Raw genomic sequence first — 25,972 nt, forward strand, 5'->3', positions numbered from 1 at the left:
AATCCCACCGCTGACCATATACTTACTTATTTTTGGTAACACTGATAATGCATTGCACTTAAAGTGTACACCGTATCTTAGGCATATTTTGTGACTTTTCTTGTTAAATGAACCAAATTTCTTGTTGTTAGAAATGCAAGTTGTGAACTTTTTCTCAAGGAAAGTGGTCAGTGCAGGATTTGTTGTAATGTAGATGAAAAGGAGGGACGGCTCAACCAGAAAAGGCTAAATTATTACCATATGGTTAAAGATCAACCTTTAAAACGATCAGCGCAGCCAACATTTAACCTACCATCTCGAATTACCTCCACCTTTACTGCTAATGAAATTTGGTGATATTGCACTTCGTAATCCTATTAGTAATAGTCTCATTCGCAAGGTTGTCAGTGTCAGTAGCTGTGCTTTTTACACTTAACTATATGTAGGTTGAGCAATGCCAGAAGATAGAAATAAAACAGTATTATTTAAGATAGTCTTGTTGTTATGAAGTAAATCTTTATTAGCATTAGAGAATTGGAAGCTAAGGTTTCGACTCTGTTAGCTGATGATACGGTGCAAGTGGAGGTAGATAAAATTATGTCAGATGACATGACAGCCATTGTTAAAGCAGGTATCATACCGATTACAAAGCTGGTAATCCAGAATATGTTACTTATAACTATTCTAATGAAGCTACAAATGTAATGTGATGCACCTACACAATGCATATAACTCAGTCTTTTTTGTGTCGTGTGTTTTTGTGAAGTTTACGTAAATATCATACATTTTTTTTAGCTCAAGATGAGGATAAAATTGATAACTTCTGCTCAATCTTTTGGAAAGAGCAGCAAAAGCTAAATAGTATGAAAAGAAATGGGGAAAGATATCACCCTGAGTTAATAAAGTAGGTTTAGGTCCCCTTGAGTAATAAACTACTGAAGTAATTGGTGTAAAGATATCAACATGTTTTAAGTTCAGTTGACCTCAATTTTTTGTTTATTTCGTAAAAGCGTGCTAAAATCAACCCTTGCAATTTTCTTTATAGATTCTGTTTGAGTCTAGCTGCTAAAAGTAAAAGTGCCTATGAAGAATTACGACAAAGTGGCATTTTACGACTACCAAGCTCACGCACCCTAAATGACTATCGGTAGCGTATGGGTTCTGTTCTCTGCAATTTGGCTACTACTAGCTACTTACGAGCAATTGTTTCACTTGCTCACTTTTGTACTGTTTTCAGAAACGTTTACTGCACTGCACCTGGCATTCAAGATAATGTTTTAGAAGAACTGAAATCCAAAAGTCTCAGTCTAGCATCACATGAACGATTTCTCGTTATATCAATCGATGAAATGAAAGGTGAAACTTTTCTTGGTATTTTTAACACTATTAATCACACTGTGTAAGATTCTTATTCATGCTTTATGACAAAACAATGACACAAGTTATTAACTGTATATGCACGAGATATAGCCTGTTGCTTATTTTGTTTACAGTGAAAGAAAATATTGTGTATAATGCAGCAACAGACCGAATAATAGGATTTGTTGATCTGGGTGTCGACAGACAATACAATAATGAAGCTCCTGCCACACATGCCCTACAATTTTATGGTAGGAGTATCCTCAGCAATTTTTCCCGGCCTATTGTCTTTTATGCCACCAAGAATACAAAGGCATTTCACTTGGTTAGCATGTTCTGGGAAGTGGTTGAACCCTTGGCCGGATGTGGTTTTACAGTCTTAGCACTTGTTGCTGATGGTGCATCCTGCAATCGAAAATTGTTCCAATTGCTCAATAATTCCAATTTGACCGTCCCCTACAAGTGCATTAATATTTATCAGCCAGAAATGCCTATTTATTTGATTAGTGACCCTCCACACTTGCTGAAGACAGCCTGTAACTGTGTGAGATCCAGCCGTCCAGGTGGAGCTAGAATGATGAAGTACAATCAACATTTCATTTTGTGGGAGCATTTTTGCCATGTTCCCTACCTATTTGAAAGTTCAGAGTTGAGAAGTTGCAAGTTGACTGATGGCCATTTTTCCCATAAGAGTTACGCAAAAATGCGGGTTTGCTATGCCGCACAATTGCTCTCTGGAACTGTCTCCAGTTTAATGAAGAGTCGTGGTGGAGAAGAAATGAAGATGAGTGCGTGGTTTGCTGGTTTGATGAATAAGTGGTTTGACCTCATGAACACCAGATTAAATTATTCATACAACCCAGACTTGAAACCATATACAACGATTGATGATCCTCGTCTGAAATGGCTTAATACATTCCTTTCAGAGTTAAAACAATGGAAAAGCAGTTTAACTGGGTCCGTTTCCGAACAGTCAAAGCAGTTTCTGAGCCATCAAACCTACGACGGTTTAGTTTCCACATCCATGGCCATTGCTGAATTGGTGAAATTCTTGTTGGAGAACAGCCCAGAAGGTTCATACGTCTTAACTAAGCGCTTAAACCAAGACCCATTGGAGGCCTATTTCGGTCATATGAGACAAACTGGCCGTCGTAATGAAGTGCCTGATATTCACCAATATGCACAATTTGAAAATGTGATAATGTGCAAAAAGAATATCAAGTCACTTAAGGGGTCAAATGTAAATCACGTTATTGACTGGAAACATGGTGATGTTTGCGATGATCCAATGCCGAAGCGAAAAAAATAACTTGATTTCGAGTGTTTTGACAGTCTGCTTGTGCAATACAGTAACACTTAATCCTTCTTGAGCTAAAACTGACGAAGTACATGTAAGAAGACAACTATGTAATGTACATTCATTTTAATGATTTTCTCAGACTTACATTTTGATCAGAGGTTACATGCAGTACTGAATTTAAATGATTGGCTTTTTGATAGCATCTAATCTTCACGTAAAATTTACATATTTTCATGCACAATTTTTGCAAACATTCATCAAAAACAAGATTTTCAAATATATCTTTTATGTTACAAACACTCAAAGAAGACATGCAACTTTCCATGATGTGCTCCTTTATGTCTTGTTTCCTAAAGACACTTTCTACATACATCAACAATTTCACTAGTGATTTCGCTGGAACTGTAAGATGTCCATAATTGTTATTATTTAAAGCGGAAATCAAGGAACTATTAGTGGTTTCATTACTATAATCAGTTAAACAAGACAATAGATCTATTTCTCTCGGATTTATACAGCGCTTAGTGAGTTTCTGCAAAATATAACCACCTATGTACTGAATTATGAATTCTTCGTCTCGGGTTAACTTGTGTAATGTCAAGTGTTTCCCCTTTTTGTTGTGTGCAACAGTGGTAACGTGTGATAAAAATACATCAAACAATTTTCGTGTTAAACATAGTGACAATTTTCTTGGCAAGAAAAATAGTGATGGGATGCACGTAATTCCATCACAGGAGAATTTATGAAACAGTTCATCCGGTGAACTGTACGAAGAAAATAGCTTCATTAAATAGTTAACCGCATCTGCAGTTAGATCTGTTTTAACGCCACCCACTGTTTCCCACCATTCCATCAGCTTTTCTCTTGTAACATTATTGCAAAAAGATTCTGCAAGACAAGTGTAAAATTAAGTTTGTTTGATTTTTTTAATCGGAATCTGCCAATGATAGAGCTCCAAATGAAATAAGTTTCAAACAAAAAACAAATATACCGTGAGCAGTTTTTTGATGAGCCAGCAAAGTTTCATTACTTGCGCAGTTATGCAAACATGGTCCACATCTGCAAATAAATATTTTCATTATCAGATTAAATGACATCAATATATCAGTACAGCATTTCTTCAATATTCGTTACGACTTACATTAATTTGTTGTTTTGCTTGGCTGTTTATTATAAATTGGCGAGAACGTACGCTCTGGGTGACCGCCATACAGGACAAGCTCAACAGCAGTTGGCTAATTGATTAATAGGCATATCGTATCTTACATGAAGTTTGCTGCATCGTCTTCTGGGTCACAATCTATTTCAATAATTAACTTCAAATTGACATCCATTAGATCTCAACAACTGCACCACAATAACAAGATCTGAAATCAGACTTCCAGTAGCCTATTTTAATGACACAACACCTGCAACATAAGGCCTATGCTAATGAGTTTAGTTGCTAATTGCCTGGTCGAAGAGAAATGTGGGGAACGAAAAAATCTTCCCGCGCAACTGAAGTAGGCTAAGCCATGCCTTGATACAAAACAGCAGCATTATCAGTTCAAGGAACTGAAACTAAGTTAATTGCTGAACCTAAAACTCTCACCTGATTTCATTAATTAATTTCAATTAAATTTAACACCCAATGGATCCCAATAACTGCACCGTAATAATAAGACTAATCTCTTCCAGCAGCAAACAGATCTGAAAATCATTGTCGTCGTCTGCATGTTTATTGTTATGTAGTGAACCGTGACCGTGGAGAAAGTAGAATATGCTCCAAGAGAATAAAAGAAACAAACATGACGTCATGCGCAAAAGAGAAGTTTCTACTCATGTGTTTAAATCTCTTTGCGTGATTTAAGAAAATGACGTCAGTATGATGTCAGTTTCAGCTGTTTTCTTTGCTGCGCATAGGCTCGTGCTCTAGGGCAATAGGCCTAGGCCTGTAATGTTTTGGGATAGAGAGTCACTATTTCACCGTAAGTAGGTCACTCATCCTCTTGTTAAAGATAGACAGTTAGGTTGAAAGAAAGGTAATGCAAAAACTTGATTTTAGGTATTTTGAGTTTTATTGAAGTTAAAGTTTGATTAGGAGGTATAGGTTGGGTCTATAGTATGCAAGTGCACAACCACAGGATACCTTTGTATATACTAGACCCCAGCTACGCAAACTCTGGTTGTACACTTCTATACTAGACCCACAAAATGTTCTTAAACTGTTATTTTTTACCGGAATGCAGAATATGGCCGTTTTTAACAAGCTGTTGTATGCACTAAACAACCAGAAATGAAAAGTGCAAATGCGCAAAAATTCCAATAGAATGGAAAATTGAATGCGCAGAATTCTGTCAAAGTCTTTAAGTGCAAAAACATGCACCTAAAGTGCGTAATTGGAGCTCATGGAAAACACTGTTGAGTGCACCTACAGAAAAAACAAACTCTACAGTTTTTTTTGTAAGTATAAACAGGTTTTGTGGTTTAAGTTTGATACGTAGGTAAAATGGTGTTAGCAAAATGCCAGTACAGTCCCCAGCCTCATTTTCGCAAACATTTTTAACCAAGTTCGGATAACTCCAAGAAAATTTATGATCTGTTTGGCATTGAGTTTTGAATTAGCATCCACTGCTAATGGTCATTAAAAATTTACTTGCCTGATGCCGGTACTATGGTGAGCAAAGTTTGTCATTGTTTCCCTTTATATATATATATATATACAATGTGGAAAATATCATGTTCGGATGTAGGGTTTTAGTGTGTGCTTATAAAAGTTAAGAAAGTATATGAAACAAAGTGGTTTAGGTTAACTAAATCAAATTAAATAGATTAATTATATATAGGCCTATGCAAATTGTATTTTATGAATAAATAAATTTATTAAACACAATATATATATATTTAGTGAAGTGGTAGCCTATAGCTGGCTGGAAAAATAGAATGTGTGCACAAAAACATTAGTGAGATTTATTATGATAGGCTATAGGCACATTAGCACATAATATTATTTATTAATGTTGTTTTCGTTTATTGATATGGGATCATTGTTACCAGAAATGGCATAAACAATGTAAGTTACTGGGTTTTTAAGTTCTTCAAACATAACACTAATTGTATATCCCTTGCAATATGTATAGGTGCTTAAAATGTCATAGTGGTTTACTGGAATGGATAATGTGAATTATAACAATAATAACCGCAGTAACACGAGAGCCATGGACAAAAGTGGACCTAAACCAGAGCTGCGACCTAAACCTAATTTGCTCATCAAATCTGGAAAATATCAAACTGAACACCACGAAAAAAGTAATGATCAACCATCTATCAGCAGAAAATCTCTCTCCAGGCTCAGTTCATTGGACCACATGACACCCAAGGTATGGTCGCAATCATGGACACCAAAAACCAACCATGAAAAATCTTCAGTTCTAGAATTGCCAAGCACAAATGAACTGCCAAAGAGCCGCTTTACAAATGCTTGGAGGCCAGCCCCAAGATTAATAACTAATAAAACTATCATGGCTAAACTGCCAACAAGTGAGAGTGGATATTATGCAAACCAGAATGAAAACTTTACACCAAAAATATCATCTTCAGAGTCGAAACTTGGTATACCACATCAACGAGAAGGTGCAATCCAACCCAACAAAGATACTATTTATGGATTATCAACCTCTAGTGAGGGTAGTAGCACATCTCAAAGCAAAGAAAGTAGCAAAGCTGATGCAAGTGATATCTCTAAAATTTCAGTAGCTAATAAACAACGCCCTACACTGAAGATTGATTTAGAGAATGATGAACTGACAAAGACTGCGGAAGTAAATGAAAATGTAACCGAATGCGTTTTAGCATCAAATGCAGAATGTTATGATGAAATTTCATCTTTAAGACCTGAACCAAGAAATAGAAATAGCACAAGACGCCAGTGTGTCAATAGGTAAGCGAAAGCCTTCAGATATGAAGAACATGAATTTTTATCTGCACCCTTTTCCACAATAGGCTTGTATAACAAATGTACTGCTAAATTGTAGGAATGTATTTTGTCATATAGATATGCATGTAGTGTTTCTAATGTAATTTTAAAGAAAAATTTAATTAATGGTTAACTGATGCTTTACTTTTTGCCATTAGACCTTCATTCAGGAGAGACCCGAAGAGTCCTGGCTTTGGTAGCTTAAAACAAATGTGGGCTGACAAAGCCAATCAGTCTGAAAACTTCTCGCCAAAGCCATTTGGTGGCAGTAACCTGAAACCTACCCAATTAAAAATTGAAACAAAACCTCGTGCTTCCACTGTCCCATCACAAGGTGGTGTATGGCAGCATGTGAGCAGTCCATCAAATTCAATAGACCAGATTGTTAAAAATAAATCCGAACATAATTCTAAACATGATCTTGTAAGACGCCAATCTTCCGCAGCCCAATTTCTTTCGCCGAAACCTTTTCGTAGTTTGATGTGGAATGATGAATCATCACTAACCACTGACAAGCAAGTGTCAGATAGTGACAACAACGAGGGTAATTCTTTTGATTTCGATGTCGACATTGCAACATATCACGCTGAAAATTATCATGGTTCGAATGACAGTGATTGCTTTGATTTTTATCATTATCACCAATCATGTGAGTAATTGCAATCATTTGCCTCGCTAAAGCAATGATTGAATCATTTGTTTTTAATTTTCTGGTAATTTGTATTTATTTTTTGTTTAGTTTAATTGCTCTTAGCACATCTTTGAGATATTTTTTTCTTCCACAATAGGACCTTCAGTTAATAAAGTTATTAGCAGTATGCAATAAATGAAGTAAATATAATTTAAGCCAGAATACAGTATCTGTTAATTTAGAGCTTGTGTAATTGCTTATTTGATGATTTTTAAGGGAGCAGCCTAATCCAAAAAGTTGCATGTTTGCTTTGTATTTCCCAATAAAATGCCTGGAATGAAATGATAGTGCTTGTACTTTTTCACCTTAGATGGTGTTCATAAATCATTTTGTAATTAAATTGAAGTCAATATGAAAGTCTTTTTTACTCTACTCATCCATATATGTGCATCTACAAGTAGCAATGTTTGCAGTGCAGTTATACTCATTGAGAATTTCTCTTCTAAGCAAGATATGTAATTAAAACCTTTTTGCTTGGAACAGTAGATTCATGGCTATTATATTACATTTGCCTTGTTTTAAATGCACGTTTTACCATTTTGTTTCTGCACATTCTGTGTATAGCTTCTCAGGCTTTCATGTACGCGTAACTTTCATGTATAAAATGCATGTTATGCCTTATTTGCCTGAAGTGTTTATAATAACTTTTCAAATTTGTTAGCAATTTAAAATTGGCAATTGATACTTGGTCTTCTTTGTTTAGCTACACAAGGATATGATGTCACCCAAAACGAAGATGATATCCCAGAAGAAGAAAAATGGCAAAACAGTAATGCTTCAGCAAACAACCATACAACCCAAGACATTGATGCTAACCTTGAAGCTGATGTAGCAGTTCACCAGTCACTAGATCACAACAATTCTTTTCTGTCTGGAAGTGAATCTTATGAACAAACAACAGAAAAACACAATTTTGAAACACGTGAAACTGCCATATATCATGAAACAGCTTTCAATGAATTCGAATCCCCCAGATATGACAGCCATGCGGATGAAGCCCCTCAGTTACCCCCACGAGATGAGGATAATTCCAATGCTCCTCCCCCACCCGGTGATGCCTCCTTTCCTCCCCAGGGCTACCTCCCAATGTCTGGTAGACAAACTCCAGACATCAGCTACGAAGATATGTCTCGTGGGAGTGAAGTATGTGTTTATTGTGTCTTCACTCACTTTGCTAGTTGTTTATTTATCAGTTTTTTTTAAACGTAGCTTAAACTTAATTGTTGAAGGTTAACAATCAATTTAATGTATACTTAATTAAAAGCTTTCAACTTAATGCTTTAATAATTGTTACAACTACTTAAATTTGGCAAAAGTTGATGGCAATTTTCTTCATCTGCGAAATGATACAAGTATACAACCATAAAAATGAGTGCACGTTACATAATCAACCAAAGCAGTTAAAACGAGGTATAAAAATAGGTCATCGATAACATAACTGCTTTCACTTTTCACTGCACCCAACTTACGTGAATAGCTTTATTTTGGCCTCGGCGTTTTGTATAGCAGGAAAGTGTTTGCAAGATTATGCTTCCTTATTAGTTCCAGGGATGCAATTGCCTTATTGTGGTGAACGCAATTAATGCAATTGCTGAAACGTGCTTATGCAATTCACTGCTTGCTTATAAAACAAACTGTATACCTTTTTAGCAAAATGGTCTGTGGTTTAACTTCCCTCGTTTATCCAAATATGATTGCTTGATTGTCTAAAACAGAAAAGGGCCTTACTTTTGCTTTTGTATTAATTAGGCATCATTTTCATTTACTTCGTATAATTAATGATAATTCCTTGCACAACATGCCAGGGTATGGATTAATTAAGGCCTTTTTTAATGTATAATGCTCCCATGATAATTGGTTGTATTATCTAGCAAATGTATTCCCTTGATACATCATGTCTTTTCTTATACCATTAAGGGTGTACCATTAATAGTGTAGATAAGCGCATGTGATACTTATACAGCTGCCATTTCAAAGCAAGTGCCAGCAACAGCTGACGCATAGTGTCGATTGGGAAATTAAATGCTGGAGATTTAGATATCTTTCAGAACATGACACGTTTGTGCATTGATAAATATTTTATAATCTAATAAACCACTTCCATTGCTGTTTGCTGTCACCTGTTTGACAATGAGATAGCATTTTTTGTATTGTTTTCTACCAAAACTTTCCATTGTGCTACTGAATGCTCTTTGATCACCAAGTAGAGCTGTTATAGTAATTTTTGCTTTTGTGGTCCAATTGCATAAAAAAACAACAAAGAAAGTATAACAGTGACCAAAATTTTGAAAATTATCTTGATAAATCATGTTGTTCTGATTTAATTTTACATATATACATGTCTTGATTCTGCTGCTATTTGAGCAAGTTTAATAATTAATTCGTTGTTATGGTACTTGTCAGTGCTACATGAACCTATGGCTTTAAATATGAAACTTTGAAATTCAGTAATAGCTATTATCAAATTCAAAACAACTGGTACTACAGACATTTCGTCGTCCTGGATCAGTAGTTTTATATTTGATTGATTATCAGCAGATTTTTTGGGCATTTTTTACCCCTAAAGATGATTTTATTTATGTTCTGGTCACTGTTTTTTTTATTAGTTATAATCATGTCTGCTAGAAACATCTTTATTGAAAAAATATTGCATATGAGTCAGTTTAAATTAAGCAATTGTAAATCATTAAATTATTGTTTCCAGATACCCGAGGTGGAATATTTTACTAAAGTTGCACCTCCCATAATCGATGCAATTACGCTGAAGAAAAGAGAATACCATGAAATTGATGACGAAGGTTAGTTGGAATGTATTAGTTGGAAAGGATTCGTGCAATATTCCTGCACAAGAATTTCCTACGTTACAGATACTCAGTTTAATATGGTTAGATATTAAAAATTTATAATACTGTGGTACGTTACCCGGTCATTACAAAAATCATACCCTCGTATGCTACGAAACACTTCGTTGGGGCAACAGTTTATGAATAATTAATTGATTTCTTCTATTGTAGTCCCCCCACCTCCTGGCCGAGATCCACCAATGCTGCCATCTGGCGTAAGAAATCCTGCCGGAAGAAAAAAGTCTTCCTCTGAACCTCCTCCTCCCTTACCTCCTGATAACCCTGTTGGAAGAAGGAGCATGATTTACTCCAAAGAGAAACAACTCAGTGTTGTTCAAGGCCTGAAAGAGAACACCACAAACAGTGCTGCTGGTAACAACAGTTAAGCCTTGTTGGATTGCACTTTTATAAGAATTGAAGGCATGACGGTGGTGTAATTATACCCATGCCCATTATTATTTTATTATATTATAATTATTAAAGTTGTAGTTCTGTGTGCTATAGATTTTTACAAGGAATTGATGATAGGTAGCGGCGTATATATTTAGAGTAACATTGTAGGTGGGATGGCAATTTATTTGACTGAAATATACCACACAGATACAGCGCTACTATATTTTGCAATGACCGGGCTGTTATGAAATATTTGTTGCTCATCTTCTATCTTTTCTTAAACTGAAGTTTAAAATGCAATTCCCACCAAAATTACATACCCTCTGGTTCAGTGTTAAGAATATCCCCGCCATTATGTGTGATTGTATGTTTAAGTAATAATATACATACAATTTTTATTCTCCACACTTTTGCAATAAACTTACAGTAACTTTCAAGCTTACTTGCTTAGGTGAAAAGCGTTTGAATTATATTGAAGTTGAAACTAGCAGCAACAGTAACTCAAAGTCGAACAACTCCAGTCCAGTACAACATCGAAAAACTAACTATAGTGATGTTATCGTTGCTGGTTCAGCTGAAAGAAATAGGAGTGGATCTTGGTTAGAATTGACTTCTACATATATATATACATATATATATTTTTTTGTGAATTTATTGATTATTACGCAGTAATTATATATAATTTTATACGCGATCAACATGGTAATGTTTTTTTTGCGATTCTTAAAATCTTTCCTTCAGACAATTTATTGTTGTTTGAACATCAAGTATTTTTATTTTTTCATTATGACAACACTGAATGCTGTTTTTTATTTATTCAAGCACAAGTGAAGAGAGCTTTCCTTCATCTGGCGCAAATAAAAAGCAGAAAAATATGAAAAAAAAATTACAATCAATGTTGCCTTTCTCAAAAGAAAGTTCTGGAACCGACTCAAAGAACATGAAGGTGTGTGCAATGTTAGAAAGTTCATAACGCTTATGATCATAACCATTCTAATTGAGATTTTGAGCCTGGAGTCATGGGCTTGGTTTGTAATTAATGCTATTTTTATGGACATGTTTGGAAGATGGATGCATTCATTCTTTTAAGTTGACTTTTTTTTAGTAAATTGTGAGTGAGAATGATGATATTACTTCCTGAAGTATGTGTTGATGTTTTTGTGTTGCCATATTTTCTGTATGTCTTATTTGAATGGAATGAAATTAATTATTATGTCTGAATAATATCGCTGACCTTCTTACGTTGACTAATTGAGTGCCAAAAATTGTTCTAATGTCTACACTCAACAACTTTGATCAAAGCAGGCAGACAGACAATATGAATTGTTTAACTATGCTTGATTGTTAATTTCATGCATAATGTCACGCTATTACTTTGTCGTTTTTAATTGCCTTGTGGTGTGGTATATCATCTACAATTAAGACACTTGTTTAATTTAGCTGCCCTCAAGGCGTAATTGATGATAACAACAGGTCAGGAGAAGTATTCTCAAGTTGAATATTTGACATAAATTTGTCAACTTCAACCCACTTGCTTTTCTTAGAACTTATGGTTTGACTTAATTAAGGCAGTTGACTAATACAAACCCAAAGAGATTTTCAGAAAATGTTTAAGAAACCAGGCTGTTTTGTTTTTGAGGAAACAACTGAACGTTGATTTTCTTGCATCTTCATTTTTTGATATTTTAGATTACAAATAAGGGTATAAGCATATGGACTATTTGTCTGAGGTTAGTTCCCGGCATAAAATTTACTTTGTAACCAGAAATTTGTTTCCAGAACATCATGAGACATAGCTGAATAGGAAATGAGATGTGCATTAAAAGTAACATAAATCAGAAAACCAAAGTTATATTTGCTAAACCATAGACCGATCTGCCTATGTGCATTGTGTGTAATAGGTATGCAATAGTTGTATTCATCATTCATACATTGATAGTGACAAATCTGCATTTTAAGGTATTCATTCAGTCCTTTTGAAAAGTGAAGTGAAATGAATAGTGCCAGCAGTTTAGGTTTAAGCATTAACAAAACGTTGTTTTTAAACTGCCTCAAAGTTTTGTATGCCATGGTATGCATTGATCCAAGGTGTATATAATAGGCCAAATTGAATGTAATCTGTATAATTTGTGATATGTACAAGTCTTTCAATTGAAAAATGTTGTTCTGTGGTAACATGTTTCCGTCATTAAAGACCACCTTGAATGTGAGTTATTTCTGTTTAGATTTTTTGGTTTGATTTAAAACATAGGCTTAAACTTCTTTCTATTGGCTATGGAAACGATATTACAATGAGAGAAACTTTAGATGTAAAGCACAGCATCAAATAAACTGAACTTACCGGTATGTTCTATGATATATATACTTTTTCATCAAAGGTAACTGCGTATTACACATTGTCTACTTTGAAACTGATCTTGTGTGAACATCGTCACATGCAAGTAATTCACTGATTTATATTATCACTGAAATAGATGACAAACCGGTACTATCCAAGAATGTATGGATGTTTTAAATAACTTCAAATGCAAGTTCAAGTAGTTTACTTTAAGCATTCTGGTGGTTGGCACTGAATGGAGTTAACCAGTTGCATGGGAAGGTGAATTCCAAACATTGCTTAAATGCCACTTAATCCCTTCTGCAGAAGTATTTCGAAATTTATGCAGAAATGAGTAAATCTTGTAGATTAACTATTCTTTGAACAGCTGCAGAAAATGTTTTAATATGTATACAGTATTTCGTTTTGAGTTTTTTTTTTCGGATGTACCATGACCATCTTGTTTACTTTAGGATTGGTGTTATATCATATGTTGTGTTTCAGTAATGTAGACTTATCTTTTATCTCAGTAATAGAAATGAAATGTAGAGTGTAATTAAAATTATAATTATAGATGCGTGGGCTGTCAAAGTTACCAAATGCAGTATTTTAGTCCAGTTGTTGCACTACATGCAACAAAAAGTGATTATCAGGAGTTTTGTTTGCTTACCAAGTACGTAAAATAGTTTGTGAGATTTTGTTGTTTGTTCTTAAACAAGTTTGTCACCTAGGATCCCTTTGTTTTCAGGATTAATGCTGTTGTCAATGTAATAAGTTTTCATCTCACATAATATTCTGTTCATGTTGAAATGAATATTTTACCAGAACGATTGAAGTTTAAATTAACAAATTTGCAATCATGCATAACTTAACATTAAAAAGCCCTACATTCCCAAAATGATATTCAACTGATGTCAGGTCTAATATAAAAATACAGGTTTATAACAGTAAGGTGCTTTTATGGAATGTATTGTCCACAGAATATTACGTAATTTTTGCCTCTTATGTTTGCTTGAGTGCATCCAAATGGGCAATGCGTTGTACCATGGAAAGCGAAAAACCACAATCTTATGGTTTTTCTCCTGCTTTTTTTTTACATGTTATAGTTGTACATTTGAAGGTCATCTTGTAACAGCTTTAATTTGTACCAACACTCAATGTCGTGCTGTCAACAGAGATTTTTAGTGTAAATTAAAATGAAAGTTTTGGTTTAGTTTGTTGTTGGTATGCTGTGTAAAATACAAATATAAATGTAGAAGATATAGATGTTAGAAGTATTAGCGAACATACATTTGTATTGATTAGTTAAAAAATTACTAAAACAACTAAAATTTTATGCTGTTTTGTATAGCAAATGTTACGGTACACAATGTTGGATATTTAATTAACTGTATAGAAAAGGGTGTTAGTATATTTTACATGCTACAGAAGATAAAAACATATGTAGTCGTTTGTGCTTATGATTTTATAATATTCTGCACCATTTCTGACAATTGCTTACCTTTCACTTAAAAATGTTAAAGTAATACAAAGAAGCTAGGTGCGTTATTTTGTATATGTTAACTTATTGTGCATAGGTGTGTTGTCATCATGGTGTGCTTTAGTTCATATTTGTCCTATTAACACAAGTTATTATATCGACATGTTTGGTGTTTGCAAGGTATTTTTAATTTTTTTGTTTACATTTTGCAACAGAATGACTGTGACAGTATTGAAAAACGTGGGATAAAATTAGATGCCAGATGTAGATGCCATTTAGTGCAGCGCTACACAATCACCCATCTCTGTATCTTAGAAACTATGCACTGTGCAGTGATTCATTTGAAAACAGCATTGATATGTTATTTTTTTTTCAGGATTCACAAGAAAACCTGGCAGAGTTTGACAAGGAACGGAATAAGAAAAAACGCTCTAGCAAACGTTTTCTGAGGAAGAAAACAAAAACTGACTTAAACAAAGTAAAAAATCAACTGCAATAATAGTATACTAGTATTTGAACTGTTATTGGAAACCATAATACGTATGAAGATAGACAACAATTTACACTCGTACCAAAAATGACAAGTTAATTTTGTAACTTATCAGTCAAAAGACGGATACATTGATGGACCTCGAATGGAGTCAGATTCTGGTTTTGACTATGACAGCAATTCAATAACTACCTCATCAGAAGCTTCGCGGTAATTATGTCGTCATACATCAAATTTGCAATAAGATTTTATTCTAATTAATCATCTATTTTAAATCTAGAAATTAGTACGAAGTAAATGCCGAATGAATTTAAGTTGTTGTCTTCGTGGAATCTTTGAACCTTGCTCTATTTGCACTTTTGATAGCATTTCATAAACTGTCTTCTTTAGAAGTACATCTATGGTTGGAACTGGTAGCAACAGTTCCGGTGACGGCGAAGTTAGAAGAATGTCCGAAACTCTTCCAAATCTACCCCATAGTAATGGGTCTGACAATACAAAGCCCTGGGTAGGCTCATTTAATTTGCGGTTTTGTTGGACAAAAAGTAACTGATAAAAAGTCTTGTTCACAGTTTACACTTAAAGATTTTGTACTTCTATCTCAGATAAATGCTGGTATGTGAGCCAGTAGTATCAATTACAACTATTTTTTTGTATGCCTTATCAGGTTACTGTTGATCTGGGTAAATTTAACTACCGATTTGCTTTATAACAATACAGTGGGCTGTGTGTGTAATTCGGCTTCATTTCTTCACAATTACTCATTAAATTTTAATAGAAGGTGTTGCCAACGAGTCCATCTGGTAGACGAAAAAGCAACGACTGTACTGTTGCTTCTGTACCACCAGCTCGGAGTGAGAAACTTTACCGAAACTCAGTTGGTCAGTCTGATGTCAGTTCTACTTTCCAAGCTTACAATATGGAGTCACCAGCGCTGAAGAGTTTTGTGGAGCATGATGGTTAGTATTTTGCGCTTTTTTCCCTAATTCAATGCTCATTTATGACGGTTGAAGACAAAATATTTTTATCAGTAATGTTTCTATACTATGATTAGTATATACCAGACGTGGGCAAACTGCGGCTCGCGAGCCGCATGCGGCTCTCCGGCATGTTTTTTGTGGCTCTTCTAGTCGAATCGTAAAATTCCAAAAAATGTAAAGGCTACCAAGAGTACCGTTTATGAAAGTTTCTGTGTAGTTTTTCTTTATTTAGGCCAGGATTTCGTTTATGACGTAACACTAGACATCGATTCCGACATTGTTTTCAGGTATAGATTCTATACTCTATGGCAAAGGTTGTAAAAATGCACCTCACCAACATGTTTTTATGGGTCTTTTAGTTAAAAAGTAATATCCCAAAATGACTACTAATAGTATAATAACCAAATTGACAATCATTACTGATTTTGCGGCTCGCTGGTGTTTATATTTTTCCGCAAGTGACTCTTTCATTGAACAAATTTGCCCACCCCTGGTATATACCATTTGAAATGGCTTAAAGCAATGTCGAAAGGAAATTTAAATGCAAGATTTACATTTTTTTGTTTTCAAGAGTTATTTCTCCTGTCATTTTAGCACTAAAGCACAAAAACATTTTTACAATGAAATTATTAAGTAAAAATATATTTACAGTGCAACAAAATATATGTAATTGTAGTATATATATATTAATAAATTTACTTAGTTTCAGCAAAGTGAATATTAAGGATGAAATAAAGCCAACAAAATTGTATCGTAACTAATCAGTATAACGAACGGCAGTTGCTGATAGTTAGCTGCTACTTTATTTGTATGTACCAGTAAGAAAGACTTTTGTAATAATTGCGCCAGATTCCGTTCCAAAAGTGAGCAGCTTTTTATACGAGCATCAAGGGAAACCACAGAAATCACAAACTGACCCTCCACCACCTCCGGTACCAAAGCGGGACTCCATCCACGGGAATGGACGACCTGTCACGCCACCAAGATTTTCACGGACTAGTTCCAGTAACAGTTTATTAGAACAAAGTGAGAGGCCACCGGTACCACTTCCGGGCATAGCCACAAACCAGTCATTACCAGACAGAGGTGGATCGACCACTCCACTATCTCTCCCAGTTCCACTTCCGAGCACTAGACAACGATTTCGGAATTCTAACCCGGTTCCAAACGTTAACGTGCTGCAGACGGAAGCTGTGGATGGTGATGATGATTGTTATCTCGCTGCAGAGGATGTTCCTCCTCCTCTGCCGGAAAGGGATGAAGGTCTTTATGAGAGTATTAATGGTATGCAGCAGTTTTATCTCTTTTAAAAGTTAAGGATTTCTAAATACATTCACATTCTGATAACTAACACCAGAAAAATATCAGAGTCCTATGTTACAGCACATAGGCAATGAATTGATGATTATGTCGTAAATAAGGATGTGATATTTTTAATGTTGTAATATCACAATTGCCTTTGCCAAATGTTAAATACAGAATTAATTTTTTCAATTTCCTCTTAAATATATTGTGAAATTCAATTTTTATCATAACAAAAGCTTACTCATATCATGCGAGGTTTAAATATCTGTTACAAAAGGAAGTTGGCATTACTTATATTTTCCTGATTGCATAATCTAATTACTTCATGGTTGGCTGCTGGTATTCATAACTTACAGCTTCAGCATAATTACAAAACGTCATGCTGAGTTTATTGCTAACAAGGACATTTCAAATTTGATAATTTTAGCAAATCATCCTGTGCCACCATCACCTTTTATTGATTCGTCAAAGTTCTTACATTCTGAACCTTTATATCAGGTGAGGCTGCGTTACTGTTATTTGTTGTGCTATGACTTCTCACAAAAAATTTTGTAGCTTTGGTGGTTCATCATGATAGGACTGTGTTGTGCTGGAAGACTGTATAATAGTATATATCGGTTCAAATGGACTTGTTACTTTAATTAGCATCATGCTCATACTTCTGCAGATCTACAGGGACAGGACCCTATCTCATGCTTCATCCAGAAGATCTGTGAAAGCTAGGTCCAAGTCTGCTGCCAGGAGTCGTAAGACAAATTTCACTTTAAATATTTTAAGAATTGTGTCATAGCAATTCCCTAATAGTGAAATTAAGTACATGGATTGCTGCCCAGATGGAAAATCTTGAACACTGTCTATTAAAAGTGAAAGAAATTGAGCTATATATGAAAGCTATGTAGCAGTAAAGATGACCCCAAAACGTTCTCGGAATTAATACATATATAAATAATTTTATATACATGGTGTTTTATGCGCAAATGTTTCATACACTCTTTGGATGTAGGTCGTGCTAGCAGTGAATGGAAAAGTGAGTTTATGTCGGAGGAACTCCCCACTACAACCTTGTGGCGTTCTATACCGGAGGTGGCTGATATTGCTGCTACCATGTCTCCTGAGGACATAAAACTTCAGCAGGTATAAAAATAAACTTTGATCTGACTTACCTATTTTATTTCATAACAAATAGACTCTAATTTTTTCTGAGACCATTGAAGTTAAATACAAAATGCACCTGCATATCACAGTCAAGTATAAAATAAACAAAATTGATCATTTTTCGTACGATGCCAAAGAATGCGTTTAACCGGTTAACTCGGACTTGGTTGAAAATTCTTTGTTTTCATCGCAGGCACAGTTTGAAGTCATAACATCCCAAGCATCCTACCTCCGTAGCATCAACATCCTCATTAACCACTTCATGAGAGATTGGGCAATGGAGAGTACCGATGTGTTGCCATCCGTAAAGAGACGGCATCTTTTTTCAAATGTAGAAACTGTTGGAAGTATTGAAAAGAAGTGAGCATGTTTTGCATAAATGTATTTACGTCATTAGTAGTTGACATTGTAAGTATGATAATAATTGGTAAAGCCTCATCACTAAGTTCTTGTTTGTTGATTTAATTGCATGCTGGAGCACAATTTTTGTAATTATGTTCGTTTTGTTTAGTATTTTTTGTTGTTTACAGATTTCTTGAAGAATTAGAACGACACTTTTGGTTGGATTATAGGCTAACAAAAGTTTGTGATATCGTTACACGTTACGCCAAGAAAGAGTTCAACGTTTACGTGTTATACATTCAAAACCAATCCTATCAAGACAGAGTCTTAACTGATCTTCAGTAAGTTCAGATGCCATGATTTTTCCTTTATCATTTGCTTTAGTTTGATACTTGATTTTATTCTCATGATCATAAAATTCCAGGAGGAATCACGAAAAGTTCGCCGAAGAGTTAAACCGTCTCGAGTCCTCCCCAGCATGCAACAAGCTTCCGCTCCTGTCCTTCCTCCTCCTCCCAATGCAGAGAGTGACCCGACTCCCTCTTCTGGTCACTGCCATCGTGAATGCGGCCGATGCGGTTGGTGACGAGGAGATGGTGAAGAAAGCCAAGCACACCCTTGGAGTCGTGAATAAGGTGAGATGTGTAGATCAGTATCTTTAACAGACGTATTTTTCCACCTTCAAATTAGGAGACTTGTTTGCTTATATACCGCAAGTTGCACAAACAGAAACTGCTGTAAAGTTTACACTGTTGAATTCGGCTGGCCGAGTTTGGTGGGTAAACAAATATATAACTTTTATGATGGTTGTGCTGCATTGCGGAACTAAATGAGTTTCACTTCCACACTTGTGTAGGTTTCCGATTTTACATTGGGTTATTTGGGGCGCATGAGATGCAAGTTTTTCCTGACATTTTGTCACTGGGTGTCCATATGAAGGGATACATGAATTTTTGTATTCAGATTTTTAAGACAGGTTGGGTCACATGTAATTTAAAACGAAACTTTTGCAAAATTCGAAATAAACTAGATAAGATAACGAGAAAAGTAAGATATCACAAAGAAACATGTTCTAGCGAATTTGAATATGAATCCAGGTCGTAAACATCGTTTCGGTTACTTTCCATTTTGTAACACGCAGTGTGCTTCGAAAATCAGGTTCTGTATATCATGCTTGACAACCCTCTTCACATGGCTGTCACTAATCTGACGCAGTTCGCTGGCAATATATTTCGCAAATATTTCGTCCTCGTCTTCACTGGTTGAGGAAAAGGCCAGCCTTTTTGCAGGTGGCATTTCAACCACCGAATCGTGCGATTCTCTACGTTCTATTTGCCGTTTGGGCCTGGAAGCGAAACTGTCTGTGCTCAAACGCGTGTGAAAATCGTTCGTATGAGGAAGCAAACCCCCGTCCGTTTTCTGTTTTCTTTTTGAAGCGTCGATGTGGTTGCTCAGGCGGAACGAATCTCTGTCTCCCAGTTGCGGTTGCCGGTAAAAGACGAGTGAATTATCCACGCTGGCTGGTCTCTCTTCTCTTATGTACTCCTTAACCTCTACTTTGTGATCCTGCAGCCTGTAGATCTGGGAGTGGATACTGTCTCCATGTTCGAAGGTTGCATCTTCATCGTTATCCTGCGTCATGAAATGATTAATAACGTACACTAGAAAAGCGGCAAAATGTTAAAGTTTATTTAACCGAAAAAAAAATATATATATAATTCTGCCAGATTGCAAAAAAAATTACACTGTTGTGGGGCATGGTTAACCCAAGCAACGAATTTACCTGAATATAGTCCAAATTCCATTCAGTCGTCTCCTTGTGTTTCGTGGTTGTGAATTCCTCAAGAAATCTTAGAGCCGGATAATGAACCCACGTGCTTTGGAATGACGATTCACCGCCACCAATCTCTGCTACTTGTCGCAGCGCTTTCGATTTTTCCCTTGCATACTGTGTGCGCAGCCCGCGAACTTTTTTAGTAATGTCGACAACTGTAAAATAATGTACACAATGAAGTAGTCACGGGGTGGGTTAGGCCTCAAAGAGTTTCTACGTACAACCAAACACTAGACACGCCGATCGTGACTGGAGCGTAATAAGATTGTTGTCAGAGTACAGTAATCACACCGAACCTTTATTTACCCAGATATTTGGTAATCTACGCCTGTCACGGTACACAAAATTTGCTGACATGCATTTGCAAACTCAAACCTGTCGTGCCCATCTCCGCAGCTATGTATTCCCATGCGTTTTGCCTCATCAAGCGATCCTTGTGTCCTGCAGATTTTGTGTTGTACAGACATGGATGCAATTTATAAACCTCAATTAGCTTGGCTGTGCTGTCGGCACACCACCCGAATCGTCCTTCGTTTTCGTTCATGTTTACTCAATTTGCATAAGAGCTGTACGGAACTTTTAAGGCGTTATCCTGTATCATATGACATATAGACATACATACTGTTAAGACGGGCCGGTCAACCAACTAACAAGCTGCAAAACCTATCATCTAAATTACTAGTTTTTTCATACCTAGTAAACAACGGAAATGTAACGTTTAGCAATACAATTCCATAAAATTGTTTACTACGCTAAACTACCAGCCTAAAATCTGCCGCGCTACAACTGAACACAACGCAACTGAAGCAACAAGTGCTGCTTGTGTTGAGCTGTCTTGCGTCAGCGCGTTTTCAATCATGTGATGCGATAACCAACTGCCATTGGTTCGCCTATCAACAACATCGAGAGTGTTGACAAAAGAAATGAGGCCACTCGAGTCTGCAACAAGCAACATGGCGGCCGACTGGTAATACCACGACGCGCTAACACCACTTCGGCTTGACTGGTAGCTTTCTACTTGCGTTGAAATCTACCAAATGGAAAACACTTTTTTAGCTTGCGAGGAACGATTTTGTGCTTTGCGTAACATTATAATACTGTGGGCATTGTTGATGCGATAATATGTCCTTGTCAAAAAAAATCAAGTGTTGTATGTTTAAGTTATTTGTATTTATAACAGCGTTATGTAAAGATTGTCAAATTAACACTGAGCTTAATTTCTTTTTTCTAACTCCAACACAATTAATGATTGTAGCTGGTAAAGAAATGTAATGAAGGCGCTCGTAAAATGCAACAGACCGAGCAATTGGCTGAGATTGCGAGCCAATTGGATTACACATCTTCTGTTAAAACATATGCCCTAATATCTCAATCCAGGTTAGTATAACTGTATGCATAATATAGGATATTTGCATTATTCCTGCCTATGTAAAACCATTAATCTATTAATTAATAATTGTTAGCCAATGCACTAGAGTTGGAATCTGCAATATACAACTGATTAATTATTTATTGATTTGGTTATTTATACAGTGTTACTGATAAAGTGATTGTTGGTGTCGATTTAAAAAACGATCCGTATTTAGCATATTTGCGATTACGTATATGCAGGAGTCTGGTCAAAAAAGGTGAAATGAATGTAAGCATGATGCTCGATTCTAAAAAAGCAGCAAAAACGGTCAAACTCTGGTTGTTTTTGTTCACGGACGTCCTGTTAATTGCAAAAAAGAAGAGGTTGGTGTCGAAACGTTAATCGATTTACACCTTCGCAAAAACAGAAAAATCTTATCGACTATTTTCCCTTCTTTTAGTTTTGGTATAGACTTGGGTGGTTCGTCGCCCCGATACGAGGTCATTGATTGGGCAAATCGACAATTTTTGGCGGTCAACGAACGCGCAGTCACTGAAAATCAGATTTTTTTGGTTATACTCGAAAATCAAGCAGGAAAAAGGATTGAAATGACGCTTATGCCGCTTGCACAGTAAGTCTAAGCACAAATTAACCCACGAATTGTTTGTGAAGTGAAATCAGATTGGTTGTTTAAGCTAGATTTGTTATACAGTCCTTAAAAATCAAACTAAACTTTTTAAACTGAAGACAAAGGATTAATCTTTGTTTTTTGATACTTACAAACCCACTACTTAGCTATAATCGAACTCTTTGTGAACAGGAACGAACTTTCGCGATGGACCAATGCGTTGAACCCTCCCACGTTGGGGGGTACCGGGGAGAGCATCTACGAATCGTGGGGTAAGTAAACCGTCCCAACACTTGGCCCAACAAGACAATGATTTGAAAAAGTCAATAGAAACTGTCAGAAATTCTCTTAAAAGTTTTTACTGTTCTCAGTATATTGGCAGAAATACCCTATCTGCATAAGACTTGTCACTACCACGGCATAGAATAATATTTAAGTTTTGTATTTCGTTGCAGATTGCCCGCAGTACATTTGCACATATCCTTACTCTGCCAAACAACCTGATGAACTCAGCATCGATGTTGGTGATATCATGCAAGTTACTAAGAAGACTTCGGACGGTGAGACTTGTGCACTTGGTCTGCCCCAACACCTTTTAATTCTACCACAGCCACCCTTTTTGCCTTGGGCTTGTGTTGGTTTGAGCTTTTGTAGGATGTCATATTTTGGAGTTTGTTCGTCGACTTTCCCACATGTTTAACATTATGAGATTTTTTTTGGCAATCATGGCACTTTCATCTACTCTACAACCCAAAGCTTGTTGTTACTTGTTATTGATATTAAAATCAGTTGTGTCCAAATGTCCTATACTGTGGATGCAAACTTTGCATTGCTACAAACTCCAGGAAATCCTATTATCTACTCTGGGATAAAACTGAGTAATTTTAAATGGTGCAGCTAAACTACACGGATTTTGTGAAATATTTTAACTTTTTATGTTCATTGTAGGCTGGCTTGAGGGTGAACGATTACGTGACGGTGAGAGCGGGTGGTTTCCCAGCTCATTTTGTGACGAAATAGAAGACGAGCATGTCCGTTCCCGGAATATGAAGAATTTGTATAGAACATGTGTTGGTTGATGAGCGTATTATGAACAAACCAAATCAACAGAGTTCGCTTCTGTAGAAGCTGACACCCGAATTGCATCACGAACGCAGCGTGAGTTTGCGAAGTTTCTTTGCGAGCACGTGTATTGAATACGGTCGTCGTGCGTCCGCGCGAATCCGCCGTTTTATGCTGTTTTAGGTGTTCACGATATTGACGGCGAGCGCAACCGACACCAGCGTCACTCTCCTTATTTATTCTGTGTTGATATCTGTATTTTACTTTCGCTATGACTCTTCTCAAAGTGTCCAGTTTAAGGGGTGGTATACAACCGACGAAATACATTCCGAAATGTGCTTTTCCTAATCGATTTACAAAATTTTCTTTTGCTTGTTGTGCTTGATCATAACGTCAATTACCATTTTTAAACGGAGCTGTCATGGCCAAACGCCACTGTTTTGCTGTCAACCGAGCGCGCGCAAGCCACCCGTAATCAGAAACGCCACGTTTGGGAAATACTCGTAATTTTTAAAGGCCGTCCACCGCACACATTTTGTACTGAAATCCGAACCGAAATCAGAGAATTAAATATCGTTGTATTTTCGTTTCGCTTTGTGGGTGCATCGACGCACATTACACTTTTTGTAATCCTCCCCTTTTTGTTCCCCAGTGTCCAATATGGTAGCTGTCTCATGTGAAATCGCGTAGCAATCCTTAATCCATTCTTGATCAAGTGACAAAAATATGTGTACAGTAATTTCGTGACCGCGCACTGCGCTTCCATCTGTTGCAAAACCGCCTTAAAGTTTTCAAAAGCTTGTTGTTGCGAAAGGTTTTTGTTCGAATCTGCATTTTTTTACTTCAGATAACCACGTCATATATATTTTTAGTCCAATCAAGTGCTATTTAAAAAGTGTTGTAAAAATTCCTCTTGTGATTCGCCTTTTTTGCATTGCAAATTGCATTTCTGTATTTCAGCTTTGTACAACAGTGTTTTAGTCATCGCCTGTTAAATTTGATAACTCGCTGTTCTTTTGCGGATTTTTCATATCACTTGCTCGGTTCTTAAAGCGTTGGTGTTTGTATTGAATATAGCTTTATCTTAGGTAGCAACGTTTCTGCATTCAATCTTGTCTTTGATTAAAAACCTACATCGTTAAGAACATTTAGATAAATTTTATAACGTGACGTCATCAGATTTAAACCTAATAGCGTAATAAGATGTATTATGTAAGAAATCATTTCACGCAAAAGTGAAGGAATGAAACACTCAAGACTTTTGACCATTCGTTCTCCTGGTGGTTCCCACGTAGCCTAAAAACCAGGTCTTTATGTAAACTAAACGCGTTCTTTCTACTTTTTTTATTTTTGTTTGTTGCATTATTGTTTCTGTCATTCCTTTTTCTATATTTTACTTGTTTTATATACCCTCGTGCCCTACATAGCACTAATGCCCTCTAATGCGCCTTATAAGTTAGCTTGATTCTGAAGTTGCATCGCTATTATACAAACTGTTATACAGTGCCGTGTTTTACGCATGTACCAGATTAAACTGAATACATGTTTCTAATATACAATAGGCCTAATGCTCGTAACTTCCTGTTGTCTTTTTTCACTGTAAGATCAATCCGGTCTTGTCTATAGTGGTATGAAGATCCGGCCAGTGTAGGAAGCAGATTATTAGGCCTAATGTATGGAAAGGTGGGACTGGTTGACTAACTTGACTCGGTGGAATAATTGACTCACGTCCAATGCCGAATCATCCACGAGTGAAGGACCAAAATGAATTCCATGCATTTATTTGTCACAGCGTAGAATGACGGTCATGTTATCTACATCTCTTTAGAAGAAAAAGTCTAAGAATTATGTCAGAAAATGCAGTTTTTAGTCAAAACGTAAATTTAAGGAAGTTAGCTTGTAAGGTTGCAGCTTTAGTAATATAGGTTCGTATGCAGTCAATTTTGTACAGGTAGTGAGGTGCAGTTGGCCCCTTCTCTTGTAAAAATTCCTTGTATGACTTTAAATTGAAGTAAAAAGTCATTATGGAGATTTTGTTTCAAAAACACCCAACAGGCTACTTGACTCACAAGCTGTCGTCCTGCTTGACTCAGCGAACATATATATATATGCGAAGACACATACGCAACAACTGATCCTAAGAAAACTGGATTCAGTATGCGTGTTATGGTTGTAACTTCCAACTTTTGCCGCCCAACAAGAAAGAGTTCCTTTACGTGAGATATAGTGGTTGCGCCAAACTGGCGCATCTTGATTGTACAGACGCGAAAATTAACGTTATAGTTTGTCACAACTGCTTCCAAGTATTTATGCATTACAGATCTTAAGCTACATTGGCTTTCCTTGAAAGCTGCACAAATTGATGCATGTGGTGTAATAAATTTCTTGTTTTATTTATGCGTTAAGAATGAGTCAACTATTCCACAGAATGCATTAAATAATAATCTTTAACGTCGGTTTAATTGGCTCATTTCAGTAACAGGTTTGAAGCGTTTGAAACTTTTTAAC

At 36.1% G+C, this 25,972-nt stretch overlaps 2 protein-coding genes across 10 annotated transcripts; one reads left to right on the forward strand and one right to left on the reverse strand.

Moving 5' to 3' along the window:
• Positions 1-4,948: 4,948 nt before the first annotated feature.
• LOC143470233 (uncharacterized) lies at positions 4,949-25,041 on the forward strand. 9 transcript variants are annotated; one of them, XM_076968230.1, is made up of 26 exons: positions 4,950-5,080; positions 5,758-6,557; positions 6,752-6,927; positions 7,039-7,242; positions 7,988-8,427; positions 9,989-10,082; positions 10,299-10,508; positions 10,972-11,119; positions 11,343-11,466; positions 14,694-14,795; positions 14,923-15,017; positions 15,198-15,315; positions 15,586-15,766; positions 16,637-17,071; positions 17,520-17,590; positions 17,760-17,838; positions 18,096-18,226; positions 18,441-18,607; positions 18,778-18,930; positions 19,014-19,224; positions 21,679-21,800; positions 22,035-22,157; positions 22,235-22,405; positions 22,595-22,674; positions 22,858-22,962; positions 23,351-25,041. In XM_076968230.1, the coding sequence occupies exons 2-26, from the start codon at positions 5,788-5,790 to the stop codon at positions 23,479-23,481; spliced, it is 4,641 nt and encodes a 1,546-aa protein (XP_076824345.1). In that variant the 5' UTR covers positions 4,950-5,080; positions 5,758-5,787; the 3' UTR covers positions 23,482-25,041. The 9 variants fall into 9 exon arrangements, with proteins under 9 accessions (XP_076824340.1, XP_076824341.1, XP_076824342.1 ...); XM_076968232.1 differs by having other exon boundaries at positions 4,951-5,080; positions 7,039-7,137; XM_076968225.1 differs by having other exon boundaries at positions 4,949-5,080; positions 6,752-7,242; positions 15,589-15,766.
• LOC143470235 (uncharacterized) lies at positions 19,532-21,233 on the reverse strand. The gene is made up of 3 exons (XM_076968234.1): positions 20,799-21,233; positions 20,373-20,578; positions 19,532-20,221 (listed from the first exon to the last, which is right to left on the reverse strand). Exons 1-3 carry the CDS (start codon positions 20,965-20,967, stop codon positions 19,706-19,708), a joined length of 891 nt encoding a protein of 296 aa, XP_076824349.1. The 5' UTR covers positions 20,968-21,233; the 3' UTR covers positions 19,532-19,705.
• Positions 25,042-25,972: the final 931 nt, after the last annotated feature.

The sequence above is a fragment of the Clavelina lepadiformis genome, chromosome 9 (genome assembly GCF_947623445.1).
Source record: "Clavelina lepadiformis chromosome 9, kaClaLepa1.1, whole genome shotgun sequence".
Lineage (NCBI taxonomy): Eukaryota > Metazoa > Chordata > Ascidiacea > Aplousobranchia > Clavelinidae > Clavelina > Clavelina lepadiformis.